General features: G+C 39.3%; 2 protein-coding genes across 16 annotated transcripts in view; one reads left to right on the top strand and one right to left on the bottom strand.

Annotated features, from left to right (window-relative positions):
• The window catches only part of RTCA (RNA 3'-terminal phosphate cyclase), a 28,119-nt gene extending 27,505 nt beyond the window's left edge, over positions 1-614 (bottom strand). Inside the window, exons 1-2 of one of the 2 annotated variants that reach the window (XM_086391451.1) lie at positions 330-614; positions 134-234 (exon numbers count right to left, since the gene is read on the bottom strand). In XM_086391451.1, coding sequence (XP_086247577.1) covers positions 134-234; positions 330-374 — 146 coding nt within the window. In that variant the 5' untranslated portion in view covers positions 375-614. Of the gene's footprint in view, positions 1-133; positions 235-329 lie in introns of those variants that run through there. The other variant, XM_086391452.1, reaches the window with a different exon arrangement.
• A 4,462-nt stretch (positions 615-5,076) lies between these two features.
• DBT (dihydrolipoamide branched chain transacylase E2) overlaps positions 5,077-23,717 on the top strand; it is a 40,587-nt gene continuing 21,946 nt past the window's right edge. For 5 of the 14 annotated variants that reach the window (XR_015160575.1, XR_015160574.1, XR_015160571.1 and 2 more), the window contains exons 1-5: positions 5,104-5,233; positions 11,485-11,637; positions 12,113-12,236; positions 16,169-16,244; positions 17,610-17,791. Coding sequence is in view for 8 of the 14 variants with exons in the window: in XM_086391443.1 (XP_086247569.1) it covers positions 5,183-5,233; positions 11,485-11,637; positions 12,113-12,236; positions 16,169-16,244; positions 17,610-17,791 (586 nt within the window). In the remaining 6 variants the exon portion in view is untranslated. Of the gene's footprint in view, positions 5,234-11,484; positions 11,638-12,112; positions 12,237-16,168; positions 16,245-16,874; positions 16,918-17,609; positions 17,792-23,717 lie in introns of those variants that run through there. The other 9 variants (XM_086391448.1, XM_086391444.1, XM_086391442.1 and 6 more) reach the window with 7 other exon arrangements.

The following is a 23,717-nucleotide window of genomic DNA, read 5'->3' as shown; positions in this document are numbered from 1 at the left end:
CCTCTTCTCCCCCAATCCCTAGCCAGGCGCCAGACCCCCACCCTCCAGTCCCACGGCCTGTCCCCTCTTCTCCCCTCGTCCCACCCACCCATCCTCTAGTCCCACGACCAGACTCCCCGGCGCCCCGACTTACCTGAGGCCCGGCGTGCTGCGGCCGGCTCGGATCTTCTGCACCCGCAAAGGGAGGCCCAGCAGACAGCTCAGGGCCGTAGACACCCTCAGGATCTGCCCGCCCTGGTGCCGAAAGAAGAGAGAGATTAGACCCGCAAGCTCTCCGCCGCAGCCCGTGCGGCAGCCGCACCGCGCCAGGCCTCCTGCTCGGCACTCACCCCTTCCATGATGCCGCCGTCCACCTCCACCCGCGGCCCAGCCATGGGGAGCGTGCTGGGGCCCGGCCCCCCGCGACTTAGCCTCGGCCGGAACCGGAGAAAGAGGATACGCGGACTCCTGCCCTGCAGCTCCGGAGCCTGAGTCCTCGCTCCCCGCTCAGGGCCGCCGGGCTCCCCGGAAAAGCAGGGAACTCGCCGGCTGCGGGAACGCCCAACTCCGCAGACACGAACCCTGACGCACAGCGCCCAGAAGCCGGGTTCTTCAGGCCCACAACCAGTGCGCGTGCGCGCCGCGCCCCGCGCGCCCCTTAAAGAGGCGGCGCCCAGAAAATTCCGACAAATCAGAAGCTCTCCGGCAGAAGGGGTGGTGGCCGGGGAGGTACCCTGGAGCATCTTAGGAAATCTGTTCCTAATAGACTTGCACCCTGAACACAGCAAAACGTACAAATTGCAAAAAGCTTCTCTTTCACCTCTAGTCGTATCTTCCAGTTGTCTCGCAGGCTTGTGCAAATGTGTTTATCACTGTTTTCTCGGGGATCCTGCCGTACCAAAACTGGAAACTCTTAAAGCCGAAGAGTAGGAAAGGTCCCTGCAATGCACTGACCACCTTCTTTCTGGTCGGGTTTGCCTTCTCTGCAGCCTAGCCCTTGAAATGTGTTTCCCTGGCGCATTGATGATACCCATGAGCCTCTTATTCTTCACTGGTGTCTGTTACTGTGTGCGCGCGCGTGTGTAGAATATTATCTTTTTTTTCTCCTGTGAGACATCAATTCTTCGGGGATGAGTGGAAAAGGACAGAATCAGAATCGGCAGTATAATTATCAAAAAGCCAAAGTTACCCCACTTTGTCGGAGAAAGAGTACAAGCTCATGGCGGCAATGAACAGTGCAACTAACGTAATTCACCTCAGGCCAGGACAGAAAGGACAACCAGCTTCTTGATTCCGCTGCAGTTCAATTCCTACATTAACTGAGTACCAAATCACGTGCAAGCCTTTCTATGTAAGCAAAGGAGAGTAAGGTATTCTTTGTCCGAAGATATTGGAAGTATTTTGGACAGACTGAGAAGTAAGCAATTATGTCAATCTTCTTAAGGATAAAAATATACTGTACCTATCTTACAGTTAAGAGGGAGCAGCAATTAGAATATGATAAATCATACAGATAACAGCCAGCATTGATTGAGTACTTGGCCGGTGCATGCATGCACAACCTGCTAAAATATTTACTGTTTTTACTCATTTACAGCTGCACGTGTTAAACAGTTTGCTGCAAGGCTAGCTACACAGTTGTTAAGGAATACTGGGATATGAACCTCTGTGTTTTGATGTGAACATCATTGTCTCCTACTGATCCTAATCCCAATGTTCTACCATTGTTGTAAGAGGGAAAGCTCTGGGAATGCATATACTCTACCCAATCTCTGGTACCAAAACCAGACAAAGATGACAGCAAGAAGAAAAAGTATAAGCCAATTTTGTTTATAAATTTAGATGCATCCTGATCAATCAAAATAGTAACAAATCCGACAATGTTTATAAAATATTGTATATTATAACCAAATTGAGATTATCATTCTAACATTAGAAAAATGTTATGATAATATATCAAAAACCTAAGATCACATTAGTAGATGAAGAAAAAGCATTTGAAAAAAATCAAGACCTATTTATGGTAAAACAAAATCAAACAAAACTAGCAATGAATGTAAACTCCCTTAACCTGATTAAGGACATCTGGAAAATCCTACAGAAAATTTCTTCCTTAATGACAGTAAATAATAGTAAAATGTAAGACACCAATTCAAGTTAAAACAAGATAAGAATGTCCACAATTATGGCTTGTTAAGCCATAATTTCAACAGATGATGGGAGTCTAGCCAGATTCTACAAGAAAGAAATGAAAGACACAAGACTGAACAGGCAAAAACAGCACCATCATTATTCTCAAATGATATGAATATCTACAAATAAAACCCTGAAGAATCTTTAGCTATATTATTGAAAATATAATTTCAATAAAATTCTATCAAATGCCCACCAGGACTTTTTTAAAGAGCTTGACAAGCCAATTCTAAAGTTTCTATGAAATTACAAAAGGGCAAGAATAACTTAAAAAGACTGAGGTGAAGGGTACTTGTCCTCTCAAAACCAAGAGTTTCTATAAAGGGAAAGTTAGAAGAAAAAGGTATTATAGGGACTCTAGGAAGAAAAATAATTCAGTTCAAGGCCACAGCTACTTAATCTTTTTATACAAACACATGCATGGAGTATTATGAAACATATTATTAATGTCTATAAAATGTTTTGTTAGTTAGTCCAGTGCAGTCACTCAGTCGTGTCTAACTCTTTGCAACCCCATGGACTGCAGCACACCAGGCTTCTCTGCCCATCACCAACTCCTGAAGCTTGCTCAAATTTATGTCCGAGTCCGTGATGCCATCCAACCATCTCATCCTCTGTCATCCCCTTCTCCTCCTGCCTTCAATTTTTCCCAGCATCACGGTCTTTTCAAATGAGTCAGTTCTTCACATCAGGTAGCCAGAGTATTGGAGCTTCAGCTTCAGCATCAGTCCTTCCAATGAATATTCAGGACTGATTTCCTTTAGGATGGACTGGTTGGATCTCCTTGCAGTCCAAGGGACTCTCAGGAGTCTTCTCCAACACCACAGTTCAAAAGCATCAATTCTTTGGCACTCAGCTTTCTTTATGGTCCAACTTTCACATCCATACATGATTATTGTAAAAACCATAGCTTTGACTAGACAGACCTTTGTTGGCAAAGTAATGTCTCTGCTTTTTAATATGCTGTCTACGTTGGTCATAACTTTTCTTCCAAGGAGCAACTGGCTTTTAATTTCATGGCTGCAGTCACCATCTGCAGTGATTTTGGATGCCCCCCCCCCCCAAATAAAGTCGCTTGGTTCTTGGAAGAAAAGCTATGACCAACCTAGATAGCATTTTAAAAAGCAGAGACATTCCTTTGCCAACAAAGGTCCGTCTAGTCAAAGTTATGGTTTTTCCAGTAGTCATGGATGGATGTGAGAGTTAGACCATAAAGAAAGCCGAGCGCTGAAGAATTGATGCTTTTCAACTGCGGTGTTGGAGAAGACTCTTGAGAGTCCCTTGGACTGCAAGGAGGTCCAACCAGTCAATCCTAAAGGAAATAAGTCCTGAGTATTCGTTGGAAGGACTGATGATGAAGCTGAAACTCCAGTACTTTGGCCACCTTATAGGAAGTATAAGGCATTGGATGGCATCACCAACTCAATGGACATGAGTTTGAGTAAGCTCCGGGAGTTGGTGATGGACAGGGAAGCCTGGCATGCTGCAGTCCATGGGGTTGCAAAGAGCTGGACACGAGTGAGCGACTGAACTGAACTGAAAAATAAAGTCTCTCACTATTTCCATTGTTTCCCTATTTGCCATGAAGTGATGGGACCAGATGCCATGATCTTAGTTTTCTGAATATTGAGTTTTAAGCCAACTTTTTCACTTTCCTCTTTCACTTTCATCAAGAGGCTCTTTAGTTTTATTAGGGGAAATGCTAAAACAAAAAATCAAAGTTCTTTGACTATCCCAGATTTTCTAATAAAGGTAATTATTTAGATTTATTGCTTACAGTTGTGTGTGTGTAAGAACTATACTGAAAGGCACATAAGGCAAAATTGAAAGTGTGAGTTTGAGTAGTATAGACAGTGAATTTGTGAAATACCTGAGATTTTGTTTTAGAGCCACTAATCTTCAGTGTTGAGATTTATGATTTTGTCTTTGTTGTGGGTTTTTCTCTGTAGTGCTGTAAACTTCTGTACAGATTTTCTTTCCCATGTAAGAGGGAAAAAAGACAAATATCATCCTGGACATTTCTAGAAACTGATTTCTTAGTTGCTGTGAAAAGGATTGACCATTAAAGCTCTGATCTTGTCCTTACTGTTTCCGCTGAGCTCAATTTGACATTTCTACCAGAGGCAAATAATTCAAGGTAGTATGCCTGTGACATATATTGCATATGCTGGGCAGCTATATCTGACAAATTCCCTAAGAAGGAAAGATAATGTTGATGACGTTTGTCTTCGATATAATAATCTTGTTCATTTTCCATTAAAAAAAAAAGCCACTTTTGGTAACCAAGCTCACAATGCCAGTAAGAAAAATGCCAGTTATTAGGAAGTATTCTAGTATAGACTTGATTCAACTAGCTCCCCCGGTAGCTCAGTCGGTAAAGAGCCTGCCTGCAGTGCAGGAGACCTGTGTTCTATTCTGGGTCGGGAAGATCCCCTGGAAAAGGAAATGGCAAACCACTCCAGTGTCCTTGCCTGGAAAATCCCATAGATAGAGGAGCCTGGTGGGCTGCAGTCCAAGGGATCGCAAAGAGTCGGGCACGACTGAGCGACTAACACTTGCTTCTACAGAGTCTTTCATGTATAGAAATGTCCCGTTTTCTATAATCAAGAGATTACAATACGAGTTGAAGGAAGGTTTGTTTGTTTCCTACTTAACTCTTCCGATCTTAGTTCAACCAAAATTTCTCCAGGTAGTGCCCTTCCTTTATGTTTCCTTAACACACTCTATCTCCCCCATTACTTGGGCTGAAAAGATGATCGTTGTTGGCGCATAAGTACTTGCACAGCAGTGCCCCACCCAACTTTGTCCCTGAAATTAAATTTGGGACGGCCCACTCCCCACTTCGCTCCCCTCCCCCTCAGCAGTGCCCTCCACCCACCCCTGGGGGTTTTCTCAGCCCCGCCCCGCTCCCTGGTTGGCTGTCAGGTGGGGGCGCGCCTCCCCGCCCCCAGTCTGTCCGCGGCTGAGGCAACTCCTCCAACCTCAGAGCAGTTGTCATTTCCGGAGTAAGATGGCTGCAGCGCTTGTGCTGAGGACCTGGAGCCGGGCTGCGGGGCAGCTGGTAAGTAGGTTGGGCCCATCTGGGGTCGGGACGGAGTGGTTTATTTGGAGTTGCCTGGGAGAGATGATTTGGTTTTTCCTCCGAGTGCCTCGCGTACAGGGCTCGCGTGATGGAGAGGTGGAGGGATGTATGCAAAACCAAGGGCAGCGACGATGGCGAACCAACCTGTCTGGAAACCCAGTCTCTCGATCTATACCAAGGCGCCCATCTATCGTGACTCGTTCTCCCTCCCGCTTCATTTGCACCCCAAAGCCCAGCTGGTCTTTGCCCAATAGCTTTTCGTTGAGCACCATCTGGGTACCGGGCATTGTGTTTGGCACTGGGGATACTGAAATATACTATATTCGTCAAACATTTATTGAGCACCACTTTGTTTCAGAACTGATAATACGACCCCTCTCCTCGAGGAATTTACAATCTAGAGGAAGAGACTGGGCAAGAAAGCCGTAACACCATAGGCCCTTGCCTCCGAGCATCTAGGAGGCTCGTTTCCTTCTTTGGACTTAGACTTGTCTCCCATGTTTGCACCAGTATCTTTCCAACCTTTTAAATCACCAGACCTACGACCCACCAACATTTCCCCTTCATTTCTCCCCTTTCATACAGCCTTTTAGCACCAGTTAACATCCCAGTGATCGTAGTGTTTCATCTATTTGCATAGAGTTTTTTTTTGTTTTTTCTTCCTGGGTCCGCTGTTCCGGATTTTCCTACAGCGTTTGATCCCTGATCTTACAAAAACCTTTCAAAAGCTTGCTGTATACCAGGTACCAGGAATTGGGGATGGAAATATGTATAAGAAAGACACTGATCTCTGCCCCCTCAGAGTTTAATTACATCTTTGTGGTGGGGCATAGCGGGGAGAGAGAGAGAGAGACATTAGACAAACAATTACAGCACTGCGTGAAAAGATGGCGCAAGTACATATAACTACAGGAACGCATAGAAGGGGTCTTGCGGGGTCACAAGTTTCCCAATGGATAGTATGTAATTTGAGATTTGTGACAACTAATTAGGAGATAAGGCTTCCCAGGTGGCGCCGTGTTTAAAAAAAAAATCCTCCTGCCAATGCAGGAGACTTTAAATGTTCCATCCCTGGATGGTGAAGATACCCTGGAGGAGGAAATGGCAACCCACTCCAGTACTCTTGCCTGGAGAGTCCCATGGACAGAGGAGCCTGGTGGGCTCCAGTCCATGTCATTGCAAAGGGCTGGATGTGACTGAGCACAGACACAAAAAGGAGGTAACCAGGAGAAATAAGTTCTCTACAGCACCTCACTAGATATTCTTTTGAAAGTTCTTCATCCTTGGCTTCTGTGACACCAGCTTCCCAATATTCTTCCTACATCTCTGAACACTTCATCCCAATCTTCTCCACTTTCCCTGATCAACTTTTAATCACTGGTGTTTCTCAGGATTGTGACTTTGGCCATCTGTGTACTTCTTGCAGTTCCTGGGTTACCTCATCCACTTTGAATTTTAGTTGCCATTTGTATGCTGATGATCCCCAGTCTTCCAGCCAGCTCTATTGCAGACCCATATATCTTACTGCCCTGAAAATCTTCAAATGTCATGTATATTAGGTATTTTTCAGCTGTAGGTAATAAACCCAACCAGTAAATGGGAAATTATCTGTGTATACAAAGCAGATGAAAGTTAGATGGCAGCTGGGATTGATTAAGTGGCTCATCATTATCAGGGCTCTACAACTTTGTATTCAGGGCAGGAAGGAGGAAGAGGAGGTACCAGCCAGACTCACTGATAGTGATGTAACTTGGCCACTACTAGCCCAAGAGAGTTTGGAAGGGCTAGCCTTTAGCTGTTTCACAGTGATTCCTATAATGCCTCCAAGATACATCAGACTCTAGGCTCTAGAACTAAACCCTCAAACCTGTTTCTTGTAGCCTAGAAGTCTCTCAAAAATCTAGTCATTGTTCTACACCTTGTCGCCAGCTGCAGATATCCTGGACCTTCCTCAATTGGACTTTCTGCCTCTAATGTTGTACTTTTCCAACCTATTCTCCAGAGCATGGCCAGAGTCATTTTATAAAGTAGGACATAAATTTAAGAGTGTCATTTCCTTGCTTAAAACTGCTCTCAGCAAAATATTCAGAATTCAAATGACTATGAAGCTATTTATGATCTGAATCTTTCCAATCTCTTCAGGCTTCGTTCCTTACTGCTGCTGCTGCTGCTAAGTCACTTCAGTTGTGTCCAACTCTGTGTGACCCCATAGACGGCAGCCACCAGGCTCCCCCATCCCTGGGATTCTCCAGGCAAGAACACTGGAGTGGGTTGCCATTTCCTTCTCCAATGCAGGAAAGTGAAGTCGATCAGTCGTATCCGACCCTCAGCGACCCCATGGACTGCAGCCTACCAGGCTCCTCTATCCATGGGATTTTCCAGGCACCTAAAACCCAGTCTTGAAACGTCACCCTTAGCTCACTCTAAGCTATGCTAGAAGAATATTGAACAATTTCAGTTAATTAAGCACATTGTTCTCCCTTCTTCTCTATCCTCCAGACCTTTGCACATATATTTCCTCTTTTCCAAAGACTCTTGCCTTACTTCCCTATAGCCTTATCTGCAACACATTTTACCCCTTGGCTGACTCCTACTCATCCCTTAGGTCTTGCTTCACTTTCTCCAGGTAAGTTTTCTCCTTTGTGTTTTCTTAACACTACTTCTCCCCTTCTCCCATTATGACACTATTGTAATTACTGGTAGTCCTGTTTTTATCTTTCATAGTATGGGCTACACATTCCATAAAAGAAGGAATCACAGCAATTTTGTTCTCTGATCCTAAGTGCTTGGCACATAGTAGGTACTCAGTGAACCTTTGTTGAACTGCTTAGTAAAAAAGTCTGTTTTTTTCCATGTGTTATTAAAAAAATCATAAACAGCAAGAGATCTTACCACTTAAATTATTAAGAAAGCCTTATTATATTATGTTTATACTTTCCTATGGCATCATGCATTTGACTCTTGATTACTTACCCTATCATCCTGAATTGATCTATTTTGTCTGTCTTCCTGCAGTAATTTGAATTCAGAGACTATTCTATTTCTTATTTAGCTTTGAATTCATGAGTGCAGAATAATCCTGTCTTTATAGTGTGCTCAACGACTGCCTAATGAATTATTACTAATTTATTTCCTTATTATGAGAGTCTGTTAAATCCTCTTTTCATTACTTTTTATTTTTTGCTGTGTTGTTTGTATAAAAAAAGTCTTTCCCTACTTGAAAAATTTTTTTTCTCCTTCTCCCTTCCTTTTTATCCTTTTAGTCAGCAGCTTCACTACTGTGTTTTAGCCTTCTCTTAATAGACATCCAATTGCTAGTAATCATTTTGCATTTATGTTGCTTTCTTTCTTTTTCCAGTCATTATCTCAGCAAAGAGCCTGTGATTTCATGACTCAAATACAATAATAGTTTCTTAACTTTGTCCTTTCTCTTCAGGCATTGTTGTTAGTATTGTTTAGTCACTAAGACTCTTTTACGACCCCATGGACTGTAGCTCAGGCTCCTGTGTCCATGGGATTTCCCAGACAAGAATACTGGAGTGGGTTGCCATTTCCTTCTCCAGAGGATCTTTCCAGCGCAGGGATCAAACCCACATTTCCTGCACTGGCAGGTGGATTCTGTACCACTGAGCCAACAGAGAAGCCCCTACAGGCTTTACTGTTATAATCTAATAAACACATATACACATACATACTCACAATAACCCATAATGTGTGAGTTCAAACTCCTCGATCTCACATTTCCCGTCATCAACAATTTGGTCCTTGAGCTCCTTCCATTGCTGCCTTTGATAAATTTGATCAAGCCATATCATACAACTCAGCATTAAAAAAATGGGCAAAATTGAATAGACATATTTCCAAAGAAGAAATGCAGATGGTCAACAGGCACATGAAAAGATGCTCAATATTGCTATCATCAGGGAAATGCAAAGTAAAATCACATTGGGATATCATATCACCTCACACCTGTCAAAATGGCTATCATCAAAAAGAACCCAAAAAACAAATGTTGGGCAAGGATGTGGAGAAAAGGGAGCCCTCATACACTGTTGGTGCAAATGTAAATTGGTGCAGCCACTGTGGAAAACAGTAGGGAGGTTTGTCAAAAAACTAAAAATAGAACTACCATGTTACCCAGCAGTGCCACTCCTGGGTACATATCTGAAAAAACAAAACAGTAATTTGAAAAGGTACATATACTGTAATGTTCATAGCAACATTGTTTATAATTTCTAAGATATGGAAGCAACCTAAGTGTCTGTCCACAGATGAATGGTTCAAGAAGACATGAGATACTACTCAGCTATAGAAAAGAATGAAAATTTTGCCATTTGCAACAACATGAATGGACTTGAAAAGCATTATGCTAAGTGAAATAAGTCAGAGAGAAAAAGGTACTATATGATATTGCTTATGTGTAGATTTTATGTATATTTTTTGGGCTCCAAAATCACTGCAGATGGTGATTGCAGCCATGAAATTAAAAGACGCTTACTCTTTGGAAGGAAAGTTATAACCAACCTAGACAGCATATTAAAAAGCAGAGACATTCTTTTGTCAACAAAGGTCTGTCTAGTCAAGGCTATGGTTTTTCCAGTGGTCATGTATGGATGTGAGAGTTGGACTGTGAAGAAAGCTGAGTGCCGAAGAATTGATGCTTTTGAACTGTGGTGTTGGAGAAGACTCTTGAGAGTCCCTTGGATGCAGGAGATCCAACCAGTCCATTCTAAAGGAGATTGCTCTTGGGTGTTCTTTGGAAGGAATGATGCTGAAGCTGAAACTCCAGTACTTTGGCCACCTCATGTGAAGAGTTGACTCATTGGAAAAGACTCTGATGCTGGGAGGGATTGAGGACAGGAGGAGAAGGGGACGACAGAGGATGAGATGGCTGGATGGCATCACCGACTCAATGGACATGAGTTTGAGTGAACTCTGGGAGTTGGTGATGGACAGGGAGGCCTGGCGTGCTGCAATTGATGGGGTCACAAAGAGTCGGACACGACTGAGCTACTGAACTGAACTGAACTGATGTGTAGAATCTAAAAAATACAATAAACTAGTAAATAGGACAAAAAAAGAAGCAGACTTGAAGATATAGAGAACAAGCTAGTGGTTTCCAGTGGAAGGGAGGGCAATGTAGGGTAGGAGTATGGAAGATATAAGATGGGTTCAAGGATGTATTGTACAAAATGGGGAATATAGTCAAAACTTTGTAATAATTTTAAACTGTAATATTTTTAAATTGTATAAAAATTTTAAAAAGTGTGATGTAGTTAATCAGGGATTTCCTGGGCAAAAATACTGGAATATTTTTGGAATAGTGTGTTGCCATAACATTTCATATCATTGAAATGTTAACTTTCAAAAAAAATTGTACCTTTTACACACTTAGATTATATATATATGATTTATCAAATGAAATACATTCAGCCCTACTTTAATTTTTTTTTCTGTAACATTGTATTATACTAAAATTTTATATAAAATAGTTAAATTTAATCTATGAATTACTGTAAGAAAACATTTGGGTACAATACTACATGTGTTTTTCAGTGTATTTAAATGCTAGCAGTCACTTTTAACTTTTTTATTTTATGTTGGAGTATAGTTGATTAACAATGTTGTGTTAATTTCAGGTGTACAGCAAAGTGAATCAGTTATATATTTTTCAAATTCTTTTCCCATTTAGGTTGTTACATTAATATTGAGCAGAGTTTTTTGTGCTATACCGTAGGTCCTTGTTGGTTATTAATTTTAAATTTAGCAGTGTCTACCTGTCAGTCCCAGACCCCATCTGTCCCTACCCCACACTGACCCCTCCCCTTGTTAACCATAAGTTCATTTTCTAAGTCTGGAAATCTGTTTCTGTCCTGTAAATAGGTACATTTGTATCTTTTTTTTGTTTAGATTCTGCAGATAAGTGGTATCGTACAATATTTGTCTTTCTCTGCCTGACGGACTTCACTCATTATGAAAGCCTGTAGGTCCACCCATGTTGCTGCAAATGGCATTATTTCATTCTTTTTAATGGCTGAGTAGTATTCCATTACATATGTGCACCACATCTTTATCCATTGATCTGTTGATAGACATTTAGGTTGCTTCCGTGTCTTGGCTGTTGTAAATAGTAGCAGTCACTTTTTATTTCAGGAAGTCTTTAATGACTCAAATATACTTACACTGATGTGTTTATATAGAATACACTTAAAATTTTTTTACTTTCATAGGGATTTTTAGTCAAGGATAATAAGCATATGGGCAAATCAGACTCTACTGTTGCTGCTGCTGCTGCTGCTGCTAAGTCGCTTCAGTCGTGTCCGACTCTCTGCGACCCCATAGACGGCAGCCCACCAGGCTCCCCTGTCCCTGGGATTCTCCAGGCAAGAACACTGGAGTGGGTTGCCATTTCCTTCTCCAATGCATGAAAGTGAAAAGTGAAAGTGAAGTCGCTCAGTCGTGTCTGACTCTTAGCGACCCCATGGACTGCAGCCTACCAGGCTCCTCTATCCATGGGGTTTTCCAGGCAAGAGTACTGGAGTGGGTTGCTATTGCCTTCTCGGAAATCAGACTCTAAGGATATAATTTTACTAAACAAATGAGCAACAATATATTCTGTATGCTAGGGTTTGAATTCCTTTGGTTTCTTGACCAGAAATACTTCTAAACTCATCACTGATGCCAAGTATTCTGATTTCAGCCTAGATTATTTCATATTGTTTGCATTGTGATAATGATTGTTCTACTTTTAGAATAAACTTGAAATTCAGTTTATATTTAGAGACAAGCCATTAAGATAATTTCTAAAAGCTCTTTTTTTTTTTTATAGTTCTTAATTTTTTGTTTTCTCATCTCTAGATTTGTGTCCGCTACTTTCAAACATGTGGTAATGTTCATGTTTTGAAGCCAAAATATGTGTGTTTCTTTGGTTATCCTCCATTCAAGTACAGTCATCCACATCAGTGGCTAAAAACAACTGCTGGTAAGTATGATCTCAAAATAGCCTATACAAAATCATGTTTTGTATATTTATTCAGTAATTGAAGACTTACCACAGTAAAAGAGTTGACCTTTTAGTTTTAGTCTGGCCCTCCTTGGTCTCCACACATCTATCCAATTCTCATTTTCTTTTTTTTTTTTTTTGCACCCCCACCTCCCATTCCCCTTTCACATACTTTCCCTTAATACTGGGTCTCTATAATGCTGTGAATGTGTTCTCTGTGTTTAACATCTAAGTGTTCTCTTGGGTCCTCTGTTCTTTATCATATGACTTACCTAAATGCAATAGTCAGCACTGATATGACTTAAGTTGTTGATTTAGTGGACTATGTCCTTCTACTCACTGTATTATTATTTTTGTTCTCTGAGGCACTCAATCTGTCATGTTAAGATAGCGTGATGAAAGCAATGTGAGGTGCTCCTCAAGAGGAAGTTCTCTGGCTTCCACCACTTAATTACCTTTCTTCAACTTTTTCTACTCTTGCAAAGAACTTGAGACTTTAAGTATTAGATATGGCAAAAGGAGGAAAAAAAACATTTTTTTTCTGCTGTTCTGTTCAGGGTTCTATTTAGAACCCTGGTGACCCCTAGACCTTTGTTCCATCATTAAGCTTTTGACCGATACTTGGTGCCTTAGTCTGTGCTGGTGATGGGGGGAGAAAAAAGGATTTCAGCGGAATCTAACCCCTGATATAAATTAGTCCTCCTATTCCTTGTGTATGTCATCGTCCACAGCACCCGAAAATATGTAAACCATATCTTCACCATTAAGAAGAAGATTTCTATTTTTAAAAGTTGATCTTTTCTCTTCTCAGAGAAAATAAAGGCAATTCAAGCAGAAACTCCAACTTCTTACTCTAGTCTCTAAACACAAGCTTTGGGTTTATTTATTTATTTATTTTTAATTTGATTTATTTTTAACACCAAAAACAATTTGTATTGGGGAATATAGCCAATTAACAATGTTGTGATAGTTTTGGGTGAACAGTGAAGGGACCCAGGCTTTGGATTCTTTGGTCTACCAGGTGCTAGCTGTGTGACCATAAGCAAATTACTTAATTTGTCTGTTTAATCATCTGGAAACAGAGTAATCATAGTATTATACAACTTTGTTTTGTTGTGAGAGTACAGCCATTCAACACAGATAACTGATTGCTCACCTACTATGTGCCAAGGGCATTGCTGTACATACTTAGGATATATCCTCTTCCTATTATTCCCTAACGCAGTAAACAATTAAGCTAGAAACCTGGAGCCATCCTGATTCTTGTCTCACATTGAGTTGACTACAAAGATCTAGTGATATTATATCTTGTATATTTTTTAAACCTGTCTTCTCCTTTTCAGACAGCTTTGAAAATATATAAATATGTTAAATTCTATACTTCAATTTCTTATCTACAATAACCTCCTGTTTTCTCTGCACCCCTTCCCAACCTTTTCTATCACACCCCTGCCAAGGATATTTTTCTCTGAAATTGTAGATACAAAGTTACAGATGTGAAACTGTAGATGAGACTCCCTATCAGCTAATTATTGCTAAATAATAACCTTCCCCACAACTTAGTGGCTTACAGGAACAATGATTTATTGTTCCTTAGCACCTTGGGGGTTGGTTGGGTGTGCAGTTCCTCTGCTGGTTTCACCTGGGCTCACTAGTGTGACTAGATTCAGCTACAAGGTCTTCTGGGTTAGAAGGTTCAAGGTGGTCTTATTCATATGTCTGACAGTTGGTGCTGTGTTTTGGCTGGGGCATCTCTTTTTTCTCCTCCACTTAGCATCTCTCATCCTCCAGTAACCTAGACCAGCTTCCTTATATGGGGATTTCAAGACACATTCCAGGAGGAAGAAGGGGGAGTCTGAGAGGTCATAGGGAGGCTTGTAATTTCAGAACTCACACTTTACTTCTGCTATATTCTATTGGTCAGAACAAGTTATGGGCCAGCATAGATTTAAGTAGTGGTAAAGTAAACTTTACCGTTTTGGGGAACAGCTTCAAAAGAATTTAAGACCATATTTATTTACCACTGATTCCTGATTACCTGGGCTTTCCTGATAGCTCAGTTGGTAAAGAATCCTCCTGCACCACAGGAGACCTTGGTTTGATTCCTGGGTTGGGAAGATCCTTTGGAAAAGGGATAGGCTACCCACTCCAGTATTCTTGGGCTTCGCTTGTGGCTCAGCTGGTAAAGAATCCGCCTGCAATGCGGGAGACCTGGGTTCGATCCCTGGGTTGGGAAGATCCCCTGGAGAAGGGAAAGGCTACCCACTGCAGTATTGTGGCCTGGAGAATTCCATGGACTGTGTAGTCCATGGGTATAGTCCATGGGATCACAAAGAGCTGGACATGACTAAGAAACTTGCATTTTCACTTTCCTGATTACCTCTAGGATAAATTCCAAACACCCCACTTCCTCATGGCACACAAAGTCTTAAGCCTGGGCTTATTTCTTGCCACATATCCTATCATCAGCTGTACAGAACTGTTTGTCATTCCCTGACCATGCTCTACGTTATCATATTTCCATGCCCTTGCACAAGCTGTTCCTTACATAATATTGCTTTTTGTAGAGGTGCCATGGTATAATTACTTGTCATTTTTTGGTTACTTCAGTTAGTTTCCAGTTCTTATGTAACTCCATGATAACTATTCCTGAGCAGAAATCTTTGTGTACCTCTCTATTTCTTCAGGGGAAAAAAATCTTAAAATTACTTATGGAATCAAAGATACAGAGTTTTTGTTTTTTTTTTTCAGGTTTTTGATACTTAATGCCAAAACTGTTTTTCAAAAGGGTTCACATTTATACTATGAGCAGCAGGCTGTGAGAACACAACTTACTGGAATGGAAACAAAAGGCCATTCTTATCAAAATATTTTTGTATTTCTTAAGTACTAATCTCATATTTCTTAAAGAAAAGTTTCCTACCTTAACATGTGTTTTATAAGCAATTTTGTTTAATAGTATTCTAATCATTGGAAAGGACCCTGATGCTGGGAAAGATTGAGGGCAGGAGGAGAAGAGGACGAGATGGTTGGATGGCATCACTGACTCAATAGACATGAGTTTGACCAAATTCTAGAAGATAGTGAAGGATAGGGAAGCCTGGCATGCTTCAGTCCATGGGGTCCTAAAGAGTTGAACATGACTGAGCGACTGAACAAAGAAAAAGAGAGAGGAGCATTCTTCAGTCACTTCAGAGCTATTCATTAATTTAGAAAAGCGAGAGGATCCATACACACTTTCTGTTGACCAGAAATAATGTCTGTCTTGGGAATAATTACCATAAAGTATCATTGGCATCTATGTGTCATAAAAAGGATGTAGAACTTCAAAAAGGAGTTTAAAAAAAAAATGGAAAGATGACATAGAAAACTAAAATTTAATAAGCTGGCAGAACATTATTTGGGCAGATTAAGAATTTCCCAAGTCTTCTAATATGGATCTGCCTGATTTTTAGGCACTGGGAGTGAGAAGAGTTATATGAAGACAAGAGATTTTAAGAGCGGGTCATTAATGTTTATTATAGTTTCATAACATAAAGCAAGGAAATCCAGCTGAATCTCCCTTTGTACAATATCCAGTTCTATTTTTTGTTCATTGCTATTAGTGCAAAATCTCATTTGTTGGAACGGCCTTCTATACTCTTGTAAAACAACATTATTTTGGAAATTGGAAAATGATAATTCTTTGGCAGTATCAACAGGTCTTTGTCACTGAGTAATTTATATAAATCTTTGATGGTTATGAATGATGGTTATGCTTTTAAACATTATAAAATGCTGTTTTGAATCTACGAAATAGAATAGTTTCTGCCTCTGTTTGAGAATATTTTCTAATTTTAGATGTTAAAGCATCTGTCTATTAGCAGTACATTATGTATTTAATGACCATCATTTCTTATTTGTTTTGGAAGCTCTCCAGGGACAGATTGTTCAGTTCAAACTCTCAGACATTGGAGAAGGTATTAGAGAAGTAACTGTTAAAGAATGGTAAGTTATTCTGAAATTTTTTTAAGTAAGTATAAAAGTAATTTGAGTACAAATAAATAGCAATCTATTTAAATTGAAATACCTTTCTTTATAACATAAAATATATATTTTTTAAGCTTTAAGGTAAATCTAGTTTATGTTGCCAATATACTGGTGGCACAGTTCATCATACATCAGGGCATTTTATTCAGTGTAATTTATTAAGGTTTGTTTTTTCCTCTTTTTAAGTTTTTTTTTCACTGCCTACTCTTCACTTCAGCTAAAAATAGATAAATTAGTCTCTAAAAGATGCTAAGTTGATATGACCATGTGTTTTGAAAAGCTGTTAATGAATGAACTTAGAGCTTCTTTCCAAACTGTTTTAAAATCGTTATGTAGTCTAAGCTGTGTTTGTTAAAAATGATTTCAGCAAGAATGCAAGTACATTTGACTCACCATTACCTGAGAGTTTGCCTATATTTTTATAAAATATTAAAACAAAAGACATGAATCAAAGAATACTGTTTCAAAGGTTTTAAAAAAAAGTAAAAAAGAAAGAGGCTTGAAACAAAAATTAAAAAGACCTCTACTTAGGCATCCTTCTACCCCTTTTCTTTCTTTCCCTTTCTGGAAAAACAGAAACACCTCCGAGTACTGAACTAATTTTCAAAGGTTTCGAGAACTAGCAGTTAAGGTGAGTCAATAGATTGTCTCCCACAATTTTATACTGTTAAAGATCCTTTTAAGAACCTCATTTAGATACCTAAACATTCTTTCCTTGTAGTTTTCATTATAATTGCTCTGTAGGTTAGGAGAGAACCATAATCACAGAAATGTACCTTGCAATTGTGTCTCTGTGGCATTGTGGGATCAAGGAAAGAGTGATGGATCTCAGGTCAGAAGAGGCTGACTCTGAAATTAATTAGCCATGTTAGAGATAAAGACAAAGAACTCAAACTACAATTTATAAAAGTATAGTAAATGTATATTGAGGACATCAGTTTTTAAAATTTAATTCTAGAAATAATAGGTATCCCTTAAAATGTGATGAAGGCTGAGACAATAAAAGAAAATAACACTTTTAAAATACATTTTTCATATTTCATCCAAGAAATGGGTGAGGCAGAAAAACCTGATACATTAATTAAATTTTTGGATTATAAACTACAAATATTTCATTGTTTTTTAAAAATTTATACTTCTTAAAGAAGCATCAAAGAACCTCTGAAAGCCATTGTAGTCTCTTCTGAAACATCCTTCAGTGTATCATTTGGGACTCAATACTGGGCTCCATGGATACTCATCTAATTCAGTGTAGCATTTTTATTGTTTCAGATGATCTGTACTGTGGTTCATGTAAAAGTGTCTTATGGCTTTTTCTTTTAGGTATGTAAAAGAAGGAGATACAGTGTCTCAGTTTGATAGCATCTGTGAAGTTCAAAGTGATAAAGCTTCTGTTACTATCACTAGTCGTTATGATGGAGTCATTAAAAAACTGTATTATAATCTAGATGATACTGCCTATGTGGGAAAGCCATTAGTAGACATAGAAACGGAAGCTTTAAAAGGTACTGTATATATATGTATATGTTTATCTATCTTCTTTTGTCATTGGTTACCAGTTCAAAGTGGAGTTTCCCTTGAATAATTTACAGGATTTGATTTGAGGGTTTAGAACTGAGATAAGGAAAATAGAAAGGTATTCTGTGATACATGATTATCGTTTGACCAGTTACCATGTTAAAAACATGTATTTGTTGTTGTTGTTCAGTAGCTGAGTTGTGTCCAACTCTTTGCAACCCCATGGACTGCAGCAGGCATGGCTTCCTTGCCTTTCACCACCTCCTGGAGTTTGCTCAGATTCATGTCCATTGAATCAGTGATGCTATCTAACCGTCTTATCCTCTGCCACTTCCTTCTCCTTTTGCCTTCAATCTTTCCCAGCATCAGGGTCTTTTCAAATGAGTTGGCTCTTTGCATCAGGTGGCCAAAGTATTGGGAGTTTCAGCTTCAGCTTCAGTCCTTCCAATGAATATTCGGAGTTGATTTCCTTTAGGATTGACTGGTTTGATCTCCTTGCAGTGCAGAGGACTCTCAAGAGTCTTCTCCAGCACCACAATTCAAAAGCATCAATTCTTTGGCACTCAGCCTTCTTTATGGTCCAACTCACATCCATACATGACTACTGGAAAAACCATAGCTTTGACTATCCACACCTTTGTTGGCAAAGTGATGTCTCTGCTTTTCAATATGCTGTCTAGGTTTGTCATAGTTTTCCTTCTAAGGAGTAAGCATCAGTATTACTAGATATAAAAACATGTATGCTAAGTCGCTTCACTCATGTCCAACTCTATGCGACCCCATAGACGGCAGCCCACCAGGCTCCCCCATCCCTGGGATTCTCCAGGCAAGAACACTGGAGTGGGTTGCCATTTCCTTCTCCAGTGCATGAAAGTGAAAAGTGAAAGTGAAGTCGCTCAGTCGTGTCCGACTCTTCGCGACCCCACAGACTGCAGCCTACTAGGCTCCTCCGTCCATGGGATTTTCCAGGCAAGAGTACTGGAGTGGGCTGCCATCGCCTTCTCCAAAAAAAAGCATGTATAGTAATACTTTATTTATCTGGAGGTCTGCCTTCTGGAAACCTTATGTTCAAAGAAGCAAGAAACTCTCTTGGGAATGAAAGATTCAAACTTTGAACACTGGTCACTAATAAAAATTGGAATGTGCAAAGATTAAATCTCACATGATGGGGTTGCTCTGTTTGCCACTGATATGAAACCAAAACACATTCTCATTGGTGGTGGTTATGAAAGCCAAATTTTTAAAGAGAAGTAGAAAAGAGGGAAAACCAGAGTGGGAAGCAAAGTAACTAGCACTCAGAAGCAGCAGCAGCCATGGAACTTATAATCATTAGGTGTTCTGACAAAAGGGAATTCATTATGAGAATGTTATAGGAAAATTAAAGCTGTGCGCTGTCGCTATGCTAACAAATAGCTGACCCTCTACATCAGAAGTTCCGTTTGGCATTGGTGTGATATACCAAGGTTTTGTCATCTAGGAAGCTTTGATGTGGAGGAGGGGCAGGGGGGACCATAATTCTGTGATGCAAACCTAAGCCAGCAATCTCTCTGGAAGTGCTGAGATGAAGCCCTTTCAGTATAGTGAAGTTGGGAAGTTTAGAAGGAGTCTGAACTACAGTGGTTGGCTGACTCTTAGTCCTTCAGTCTGTACAATAATATAACTAATGTCATAGGCACACTTCACAGTTTATAAAATGTTTCACGCTTAATGTTTTATTTGTTCTTATTCATGAGGTAATCCAGTTTAAGAAGTTCAGTGTTGGGTGATTTGCCCATGGCAGTCATAAAGCCAAATTTAGAACTCAGATGTCCTGAGTTTTTGTCCAGAATATTTTTCACTATAACATGTTGCATCCAAAACTTCTTGAAGCTTTCTTATTATTTATTTGACTTCTAATTATTAATAGTGGTGATCATTTCAAGGTGGTTGCTGTGTGTTCTTTTAACACGACCCTGTTAATTTTCAAAAACTTCCTTGCTTTTGGCATCATCTTGTACTTTTCCTGCCTAGACCTGGAATCATCTCTTCCTTTAGGAGCTCTTGTTCTTTTAATGTGCAATGCATAAAAGACCCTGATCTGGGTTCTAGGGGTGTTTCCTTTTGTCTTGATTTCAGATTTCTATTGAAAGGCACGATTTAGGAATATTAAAAACAAGAAAGACTTTATTTTTAAAAATTACCTGAAATAGGGGCTTCCCTGTTGTCTCAGCGGTTAAAGAATCCTCCTGCCAATGCAGGAGACACGGATTCAATCCCTGATCTGGGAAGATCCCACATGCTGCGGAGCAACTAGCCTCATGCACCACAACTGTTGAGCCTGTGCTCAGCAACAAGAGAAGCCCCTGCAATGAGAAATCCGCACACCGCAACTAGGGAGTAGCTCCTGGTTGCTGCAACTAGAGAAAAGCCTGCATAGCAGTGAAGACCCAACACAGCCAGAAATAAGCAAATAATTTTTTTAATTACCTGAAATAATTACAGAATTATTTTGATGCGTCAACAAGATAATAGATACAGGTTTTTTTTTTTTAATCATTCAGTTAAGACCTTAAAAGGAAAGAATTACATTCTTGATATAAACTGAAACAAGCAAAGATGCTAAACATTACTGTGGATGTCAGTAAGTTAGAATAACCAATCAGGTGCTGTAGACCAGGTTAGGTATCTATCTCGGCCATTCACAAAAGCAGATTATAGTAGTCTCTTGGTATTTGCAAAGGATTGGTTCAAGACACATACGCACACAAACGGATACCAAAACCTGCAGGTGCCCATCTCCCTTATATGAAATGCTGTAGTATTTGCATATAGCCTATATTTTAAATCATCTCTAGATTACTTGTAATGCCTAATACAGTGTAAATACTATGTAAATAGTTGCTGGCATTCAGCAAATTCAGATTTGCTGTTTGGAACTGTCTGGAATTTTTTTCTGTATATTTTCAATCAACAGTTGGTTGAATCCATGAATCTAGAGCCTGTGGATTCCCAGGGATGACTGTGTATGAACAAGTGAGCAATTGGGATTTGAGGGGGGTTTTATTGTTTGCTTTTATTTTTAAAGTTTCTTTTGGTATCCCCAGTGAAATCCAACTTAGTAAGTCTTGATATAGCAAATTATAAAATCAAAAACTTTTTCAGGCGAGGGGTATGTTTTTCTAAATAACTTTTTTACAGAAATTAATTTCCTGTATGACATGGATGAATCTTGAAAAATTATTCTGAGTCAAAGAAACCAGAAATAAAAAGAACATGCTATATGATTCTATGTATATTAATTTAGTTTTTAATTGGAGTATAATTGCTTTACAATGTTGTGTTAGTTTCTGCTATACCATGAAGTAAATTAGCTATATGTGGACATATATCCCCTCCCACCCATCCCTCCACCCCCATCCTTCCCCTTTAGGTCATCATCACAGATTACCAAGCTGAGTTCCCTGTGCCATATAGTAGCTTCGCACTGGCTAGCTATTTTACACAAGGTAGTGTATACGTATATCAATAGTAGCTTCTCGATTCATCTGTCCTTCTCCTTCCTCCCCTGTGTCCACAAGTCTGTTCTCTACGTCTGCATCTAGATTCCTGCCCTGCAAATAGGTTCATCAGTACCGTTTTTCTAGATTCCATAAGTATGCATTAACATATGGTATTTATTTTTCTCTTTCTGACCTATTCACTCTGTATGACAAACTGTAGGTTCATCCACATCACTACGAATTACCCAAGTTTGATCCTTTTTATGACTGAATAATATTATTCCATTATATATATGTACCACATCTTGTTTATCCATTCATCTGTTGATAGACATTTAGGCTGCTTCCATGTCCAGGCTGTTGTAAATAGTGTTGCAATGAATGCTGGGAGACGTGTGTCTTTTTGAATTATGGTATATGCCCAGTAGTGGGATTTCCGGGTCATATGGTAGTTTTAATTTTAATTAATAAGAAACCTCCATATTGTTCTCCATAGTGATTATATCAATTTACATTCCCACCAACAACGCAAGAGGATTCTCTTTTCTCCACATCCTCTCCAGCATTTATTGTTTATAGATTTTTTTGATGATGGCCATTCTAACCGGTATGAGGTGATATCTCGTTGTAGTTTTGATTTGCATTTCTCTAATAACGAGTGATGTTGAGCATCTTTACATGTGTTTGTTGGCCATCTGTGTGTCTTTGGAGAAATATCTGTTTAGGTCTTTCTGCCCATTTCTTGATTGGGTTGTTTTTTTATATTGAGCTGCATGAGTTGCTTATATATTTTGGAGATTAATAAAATTTTAGAAAATCCAGACTAATCTATGACGACAGCAAACCAATTAGTGGTTGCCTGCTGATACAGTAGGGAGGCGGGAAGGTTTGAGAAGGAAGAATTACTAAGGAATACAAGGAAACTCTGAGGGGTGATAGATACATCCAGTGACTTGATTGCAGTGATGGTTATGGATATATATGTATTTCAACACTCAACAAATTTTATATTTTTTGTATGTGCAATGTGTTATTTATAAAAACTTAACAGGATTGGATAGATTGCAAGAGTAAAAATTATCTGGTAATTTTCCTTATAGAAAAATGATCATTGCTAACTATTTCATTTGCTATTCATAGTGCATTCTGAGTAATTGTCTTGCATGCTAGTTTTATTTTCTGTGTGTACCTTTTTGCTTTTATATTTATATTTTTTATAATTTGTATTAAATCTTTTATTGTAAGAATAACTATGAAGCATAATCCTGTATATCAAATAAGCAAGCCTATAGAATAGTGGATTGTTTTTTAAGAAATTTATATATGCCTCTTTTTAAATTATGGAAATGGAAAAGGTTTCTAAATATCTCATGTACCTTGTCTTAAACAAGAATTTATAGTAAGGTATTCATTCCCTAGTGGTCCAATGGCTAACACTTCATGCTCCCAATGCAGGGGGCCCAAGTTTACTCCCTGTTTGGGGAACTAGATCCCACATGCCACAGCTAGAACCCAGCACAGCCAAAAAAAAAAAAAAAATTATAGTAATACTGAATTTGTTTGTATTATTCCTTGTTCTAGTGCCGAGAAAACCAGTTATACTATGAGTAAGAAAATTACCTAATGAAAAATTTTTTAGGAGTATAACATCTATTTTGTACATTTTTCAAGTAAAGAAAATAATTGCATCTAGAGTGCAAGGGATCAAGAGTAGAAATCTTAGTAGTAATATTGGACACAAAATCCTGTCTTAATGCTTGTTTAAATAATATTCTATGGTACTATCTTTTGTAACATGGTGTTTCAACCTGCTTTTTCAGATTGGGGTATCATGATAATTTTGATAAGGAAAAATGTATTTGTGACCTCCAAGTCCTATTTATGAGTGCTTTGGCTGTAGACAGACCTCTGCTTGAAGAGACCTCACCAGACTCACTTATGCCAACTTGTATCTGTGATATTTAAAAAGCATATACTCTTTACAATTACAAATTGATGATTTAGTTACTTAATATTATCAAGATTATATCAAAGCTGATTCATGCCTCAGTGTGCTGTCTACTATAAACTCAATTTTTAGACTATTGCTGTGAGTTCTCCTTATAGCTAACTTGACTTTCTCTAACCTCTATTTTAAAAGGTAAGATTACTCCTCACTTCTCTAAACAACTAAAACATTTTGAACCCAAACTTTTCAAAACAATTCATTTAATGGGATTCATTAGTTTTATTTTTTAAAATCCTATGTATTTTGCTCTTTCTTAAAGCAGTGGCAACCCCACTGCAGTACTCTTGCCTGGAAAATCCCATGGACGGAGGAGCCTGGTAGGCTGCAGTCCGTGGGGTCGCTAAGAGTTGGACACAACTGAGCAACTTCAGTTTACTTCTTCACTTCTGCCATTATATTGCATTCACCCTTTAACTTGAACATCTA

Source organism: Bos grunniens, chromosome 3, assembly GCF_055505025.1.
Source record: "Bos grunniens cultivar Pamir isolate PY7600 chromosome 3, Bosgru_T2T1.0, whole genome shotgun sequence".
In the NCBI taxonomy this organism is placed as follows: domain Eukaryota; kingdom Metazoa; phylum Chordata; class Mammalia; order Artiodactyla; family Bovidae; genus Bos; species Bos grunniens.
Note: the sequence above shows the minus strand (reverse complement) of the source record. Positions and strands in the feature narration are given on the sequence as shown.